The sequence below is a fragment of the Monopterus albus genome, unplaced genomic scaffold (assembly GCF_001952655.1).
Source record: "Monopterus albus unplaced genomic scaffold, M_albus_1.0 scaffold63.1, whole genome shotgun sequence".
In the NCBI taxonomy this organism is placed as follows: Eukaryota; Metazoa; Chordata; class Actinopteri; order Synbranchiformes; family Synbranchidae; genus Monopterus; species Monopterus albus.
In genome coordinates, this window is record NW_018127943.1 from 1,333,188 (window position 1) to 1,340,018 (window position 6,831).

A 6,831-nucleotide genomic window follows, 5' to 3' on the forward strand; every position below is an offset into this window, starting at 1 on the left:
TATATATAAATTATTTTTTTTTTGTTTGTTTTTTTCATTGCCAGCTTGGTCGTAAATTTCATATAAGTTGGTCTTAAAAATGTCTTAAAAAGTCTTAAATTTAATTTGTTAAACTCTGTAGACACCCTGTAGTACAAGCTGTACAAAATCATCACTAACTATGACTTACACACTGTACACTGAATTCACACCTCTGACAACAGAACATAACTTGTTGGCATCAGTAGAGTAGACTTTATTGCAGGACAGTTGTATTGGATTACATTTAATTATAGGGTTTTACTCAAAGACTGTAAATAGAAATGGATGATGTTTCACTATTTCATGCCACCTTGCAAAACTATTCCAAACACGGGGGCAGTATCTTGCTTTTGTGATGCATTTTGCAACCAGATTCTGTGCAGTATCAACCAGGGGTGGAGCCATGGTATCAGGCCGCCAATCAAAGCTGTCAAATCATCTTAAATTTTTAATTATTGTTTGTACATCTGTTGCAGCCCGAACCAACATCCCCGGTGGTCTCCCCTCACCAGTCCCCCCCCACCTCCCCCCACCCCTGGAGGAAACACAAGCGGCAGCACAGTGGAGGAAACGCTGACAGACAGCAGGTGGTGGCTGCAACCGGAGCCGTGTGGACGCAGTTCAGAGAACCACAAACGGGTAACGGCCACTGACCCTCCGCTGCTGAGTAGTGGCTTCTTAATCAATGCAATGCTGCAGTATGGTCACATTGTTATGATATGAGCTGCAACGATTAGTTGATCAGCTGCAAATGACTAAGCAACTGTTCTGATGAGCAATTAATTGTTGGATAAAGACCAAAATTATCTGGCATCTGTTTCTCTAATGGCTTCAGTTTTCAGCTTGTCTCAGTTTTATATCATTATATCCAGGATGTGGTTGGCTTGTGGACTCTAGTTCACACATTTGAAGACATCACCCTCTAAGAAACTGAGATGGACATTTTCAACTCTTCCCTGATGTTTAATACATCATACAGTATTATTGATTTCTAAACACAAACTTAAGTTGTTTTTTGCTGTTATTTTGCAAATGTATTGCATTTAATTATTTAGCATGTTTTGTTGCATGTTAAAATACACTTCACTCACCCCCTCCCCCCAGGTCCAGTGTCAGGTGATGGCATGTGGTCATCCCACTCGCCACCTCTGCCAAGTCAAGAAAGTTGGGTCAGTTTCACGGCTGACACCCCGCCATCCATCACGCTCCCTGCAGCGCATCCCTCGTCAGTCCAGGTAGGACAACACTCTGCTTTTGTCACAGTCTCAGTTGGTCAAAAACACAGTTTTTCTTGATGAATGAAAGTTTGTATCTTGCTTGTTTGGGATTTATTTTTAATAATAAAACAAGTCAGCAATCCCCACACAGTGTATAGATTTGAACTACAGGCTACACTGGTCATGCAGCAACACAGGCTTAGTGCTGGCAACATCAAGACACAGCGAAACTAGAGCCGCCAGACACCAGCGGTGTACAGGAGATGATACAGGAAGTAATTCATAGATTAGCAGATTATGAGAATGACTACACCCAATATTGTGACAGGCTGTGTTAATAATGATTATAAACATCATCGGACAGAAAGGCACCATCAGACACTGCAAACATAAAAACAAAGAGATAACACGGTAACCACTGCTGTGATTTTTGCTTTTTTAGACAGTGTTATTTCATTTGTCAAATTGTTATGGTGTTTAGCTCTGAAGATGAGCTCTAATGATGGGCCTCCGTCTGTCCCAGTAGTCAAGTTTCCTCTGCTGTTTTGTGTAAATGCTCCATATGGTTTCCCACAGGAAAGCACAACGATACGAACAGTGGCCTCAGCAGCAACAACCAATGAGATTCAGCGACAGTCCAGCGGCTACGATGATCCGTGGAAGATCACGGATGAGCAGAGACAGTACTACATTAACCAGTTCAAAACCATCCAGCCAGACCTCACTGGCTTCATACCAGGTAGGGAAGAAGTACACACATGGAGTACAAAACAATCTCTCTGTAAAAACCTGCAGTGTTTTAATCATCTTCATTCTGTTTCTGTATGTTCCAGGTTCAGCGGCAAAAGAATTCTTCACCAAATCAAAACTACCCATTTTAGAGCTGTCACACATTTGGTGGGTTGCTGCTTTATTTCCTGACATTTAGAAAGCACGGATTGGGCTTTTACTTGATAAATGACTTACCTACTAGCTCATAACAGTACTGAGTGTGAACCTGGCTGTGCGAGGCATCTGCTTACATGCTGATGCTCTTCCCCATAAATCTGAACTAGCAAAAGCAGAAGTCAGCCTTTCAAGCGATGGGGGAAGTTAACGTCAGATTGCAAGGGAACTGTCATTTTGAGTTGCTCTCTGCTGAAATGTTTGATTGTAATGCATTTTGTCAGAGCTGCAGACTCATTAATGTCTAACACGTTTTGAAGGGAGCTGTCAGACTTTGATAAAGATGGAGCGCTGACCCTGGATGAGTTCTGTGCTGCCTTCCACCTGGTTGTGGCCAGGAAGAACGGCTACGACCTCCCTGAGAAGCTGCCTGAGAGCCTGATGCCAAAGCTGATTGACCTGGATGACTCAGCAGGTACACTGAACAATTTGCAAATACTACCAGACAAAGGCACGAAAATGCAGTATGAAGTTCACAACCACCTAGTTTAAAGTACACTAAAGCTCTAATAATTAGATTTTGTTGCATATTAGGAATCTGGTTATTCTGTCTTAATTTTTTTTTTTTAATGTTTATACACAGAAGTTCCAGAGCCGACTGCTGATGTTGGATACTCTGGCTCCCCGGTGGAGGTCACCCCCAACAAATCTCCCTCCATGCCTTCGCTCAACCAGGCCTGGCCAGAGATGAACCAAAGCAATGAGGTTCCACCAACCACACACGATTACTTATTGTATTTTCACGCTCACTGTAAGCTTTATGTCTGCTTGCTTTTGCTGTTTCCATTTGAGTCATCCTAAAAAATTTCTCAAGGTTAATTAGGTGATGTTGCTTGTTCTCTTTATTCACCCTCCATGAATTCATTGCCACTTCAACCTCTTCATTATCCAACATAATTACTCTTCTCTCACTTCTCAAACTGGTGGTTCTGTATCAACCTCAGCCATGTCGGTTTTGTTTCCATGCTGGTGATGTCACGTTACAGATAGTAATGACTCAGACTGATGATGTAAATGCGTGATGTCACTGCACTGGCTGACTGACGTGTTTTTTTCCTCACTGTCTGTCTGTCTCCTGCAGCAGTGGGAGACGTTTAGCGAGCGCTCCTCCAGCTCACAAACTCTGACCCAATTTGACTCTAACATTGCACCAGCTGACCCTGTAAGTCAATCACGTAGTGTGCATGGTTTCACTATTAATGGACAGACATTAACCCTCTGTGGATCTCTTGCGTTTTCTCTCTCTCTCTCTCTCTGTCTCTCTCTCTCTCTCTCTGTCGCCCTCTGTGCATGATGTTCTTTTAAAGTGCGAACTACTGCATCAGCAGTGAAGACTGTTTGGCTGCCTTAACTTCTATTGGACATCACCTTGTTGCCACAATTACATTAACCAGTCACTAGTGCATATGCAGATTTGACAGATAAACCTTTTCATATATGGACAATCTTCAAATTGTGTAACAAAACTGTCTGGTCCTTTTGTCATTTACTGTTAAACTAAGTCTGGTGTGATGTTTTTTTGTCCCTCAGACAGAGTCCTATCCTTACAGCAATAACTGAGCTTGGAACAGCATTTTATTCTTGTAGTTTGTTGAACTGGAGATAATTCTATGTTGTTAGTTTAATATTGAACATGGCACCATATTGTATAAGCTCATCTTATGTTTTTTTATGTAAAGTCTGTAGCATAGTAAGCTGGCTGAGTTTAGAGGGCCACAGATCACATCTCTTTCTGTGAGACTTTTCTCTCGCTTGTCATAGATCTGCCCACCTCAACTCTTACCTCTTTTTCTGTTTGTCCCCCAGGACACGGCTATCGTCCACCCAGTTGCCATCCGGATGACGCCCAGTAAGATCCACATGCAGGAGATGGAACTGAAGAGGACTAGCAGCGGTGAGACTCCCTCTGGCCTCATGACTGGCCACATTATCACTTACAGTAAATGAAAGTTAAATCAGTTTGTGCAGCAACAGGCTTAGAACACAACCTTTCCATTGCTCATTGACTGGTGCCATGGATTACATTGTAAGGGATTTAACATCATACATGAAAGTGACTTAAAGCCAGTATGAATTTAATCCTGCATTAGAAGCCATACAGCACATTTAAGACAGAAGAAGTCAGTGAGGGCATGTTTCAGAACACTTTGTGCTTGCTGAGTTTGCAAAGTGACAAAGGTGATGACAAGCCAAGTAAACAGAAACTGAACTAATATGTCATTAAACATAATCAAGTGCTTTTGTATTCATAAACATGATGTGCAAAGGTTTTGTGGTCAGGTTTATTGTCACTTTCTGAAACAGCTACTGGGTCAAACTGATATTGGCGCAGCTAGCTGTTGTTGTTATGTCCTGTACAGATGGCGTCAGGAGACTTACACATTTGTCTTCCCTGTTATTTCTCTGGCCTTTAGACCACAACCCCACCAGCCCTCTGCTTGCCAAACCTCCAGAGCTGTCAGAAGAAGCCAAACTACCCGCTTCCATGAAGTTTGTAGCCGCCAACACTGTAGGTGAGTAAAGAAAAGCCTGCTGTACAAGAGTGCATTCTGCTGAATGAACACTTTATTTCAGTAAGCTCCAAGCAACCCGAAATCCATCCATCCATGCATAATCTGTACCACTAACCGTTCCCAGCTGACATTGGGTGAGAGGCGGGGTCCATCCTGGACAGGTCGCCAGTCTATCAGAGGAAACCAAATATTAAACCAAATAAAATAGTTTGACACGGAGATTAATCTATCATTTAAAAGTGTCCCAAGATATTTTGGACTGTTGTGAGGTTGAAAGATTTTATCTTTACTGATGAAACCTTTTCAGTTGCATCATAAACTGCATAAAAATATAAGTACTGAAGTCCAACTACTCGGTGTTATGCCACTATATTTCTGTTTGAGTACCGGGTGGCTAGTGACCACGGCATTATTCTAAACAAGTGTTTATTTGTCTCCATGAAGGTGACGGTTACAGCAGTTCAGATTCCTTCACATCAGACCAGGAGCCAATCACAAGACAAAGGTTTGTGACTGTCCTTTCATTATTTTATCAGGGTGGCTCTGTGAAGTTGTGACAGGCGGGCATTTGTATGCATTTGGTCTAAGAAATGTCAGTAGATTGACTTATCCAAAGTCAGTAGTCGTTTTAGTTCTGTTAAGTCAGTAAATCGGTTGAGTAGTGATCTGTATCCTATCCATAACTTCAGAAAGTTAAATGTTTGTGTTCAGGTCTCAGTCAGGCACGTCCCCAGAGGCTCTGAAGGTGGTAGCCCCCCCTCCTCCTCCCCCTCGTCCTCACCCCTCTCACTCTCGCTCCTCATCTCTGGACATGAATCGTACCTTCACTGCCGCATCCGCCACAGGACAACCTCAACCCTCAACGACGGCTTACCCGCCCGCTGTGCCTCCTCGACCTCTGCCTACACAGGTAAGGCAGACGCATCTGTCGCATTTAAAAGCAGCAACAATGTGTTCTAGTGTAGAACCACTCTGTACTCCTTTCCCTAGACGTCAGCATCACACACTGGGCATCGTGTAGAGGCGGAGGCTGTGCCAGGAAGTGTGGCAGTGCTCACCACCACCTCCCCCCAACAGATTCCTCAGCAGCCTAATTTTGCAGACTTCAGTCAGTTTCAGGCCTTTGCTGCTTCGGAGCAGCCATCCAGCCTGCCGGAGGTCGATAAACACTGTGAGGCAGGACAGGTATGTTGCCACCTGGGATGCTGTCTCTCTATGTGTAGGTAACTATTTATAGTAAACAAACAATTTTATAACCGTACAAGCCAGATGAGGCTTGTTACTTGACCACACAGTGCGAAAAACGCAGCCTTTCTCTCTCTGAAGTTTCACATTGGCACATGAGTCGTGAGGCTGACAAGGAGCCTTTCAGAGATGGTTTAAGCTCTGTCACAACTAGTTCACAAGAACACAAAACTGGGACGACGGCGCACATCTTCAGAGGTCTCTCCTGAAGGACATTTAGATGTTAGTGTGACAAATAAGAGAGTTCAGTCCCTGGCACCTCTCTTACCTCCACACAGCTGATCAACTGCAGCATGAAGTGGGTGATTATCAAGTGGCAGAATGTCTTATTGGCACCACAGTGCAAGTGATGAACTGGTCGTGGTCAGAAAACCAGCTCCGCATGGGAAAAATGAATTATGACAAAAAGTGCGGTGTCCATCGAGGCTGATATATTTTTTAACATGAATCTCAACAATTGTTTACATTAATGTACAGTATATGTGATATTTACAGGCTTGTACTAAAATATCCCACATCTGGGTGGCTGTTCAGGTACACGCTCATGATGTTTGTATGTGTTTTGGCATCCACAGGTGGATAAGACATCAGAAGGAGCTGGCCCTTTGAGAACAGTGAAGAGTGATGGCCAGGCAGATGAGAGACCCTCCACCACTGTCAACTCTGTATGTTCTGAAAACGGCCTCACAACACAATGATCTAATGCTTGGAACATGTATATTATACTTAACTGAATGACAAGAGAAAAATGAAATGAAGCTGGATGTCACATCTATTGAAAGCAAATAGAATCTCAAACTTATTAATATGTCATTTGATAATTGGAAGTTTTACCTGGCACAACAGCACAAATAGCTTAGCTTCTTTGCAAACAATTTAAAAGATACAAA

The 6,831-nt window shown here is 43.1% G+C and overlaps 1 protein-coding gene across 2 annotated transcripts in view; it reads left to right on the top strand.

Annotated features, from left to right (window-relative positions):
• Nucleotides 1-6,831, top strand: part of reps1 (RALBP1 associated Eps domain containing 1) — a 20,221-nt gene that overhangs the window by 10,649 nt on the left and 2,741 nt on the right. Inside the window, exons 4-16 of one of the 2 annotated variants that reach the window (XM_020603974.1) lie at nt 498-660; nt 1,126-1,256; nt 1,815-1,977; nt 2,072-2,135; nt 2,444-2,598; nt 2,767-2,888; nt 3,265-3,345; nt 3,990-4,077; nt 4,598-4,696; nt 5,141-5,201; nt 5,408-5,606; nt 5,687-5,881; nt 6,517-6,606. In XM_020603974.1, the coding sequence (XP_020459630.1) occupies nt 498-660; nt 1,126-1,256; nt 1,815-1,977; nt 2,072-2,135; nt 2,444-2,598; nt 2,767-2,888; nt 3,265-3,345; nt 3,990-4,077; nt 4,598-4,696; nt 5,141-5,201; nt 5,408-5,606; nt 5,687-5,881; nt 6,517-6,606 (1,611 nt within the window). The remainder of the gene's footprint in view (nt 1-497; nt 661-1,125; nt 1,257-1,814; nt 1,978-2,071; nt 2,136-2,443; nt 2,599-2,766; nt 2,889-3,264; nt 3,346-3,989; nt 4,078-4,597; nt 4,697-5,140; nt 5,202-5,407; nt 5,607-5,686; nt 5,882-6,516; nt 6,607-6,831) is intronic. The other variant, XM_020603975.1, reaches the window with a different exon arrangement.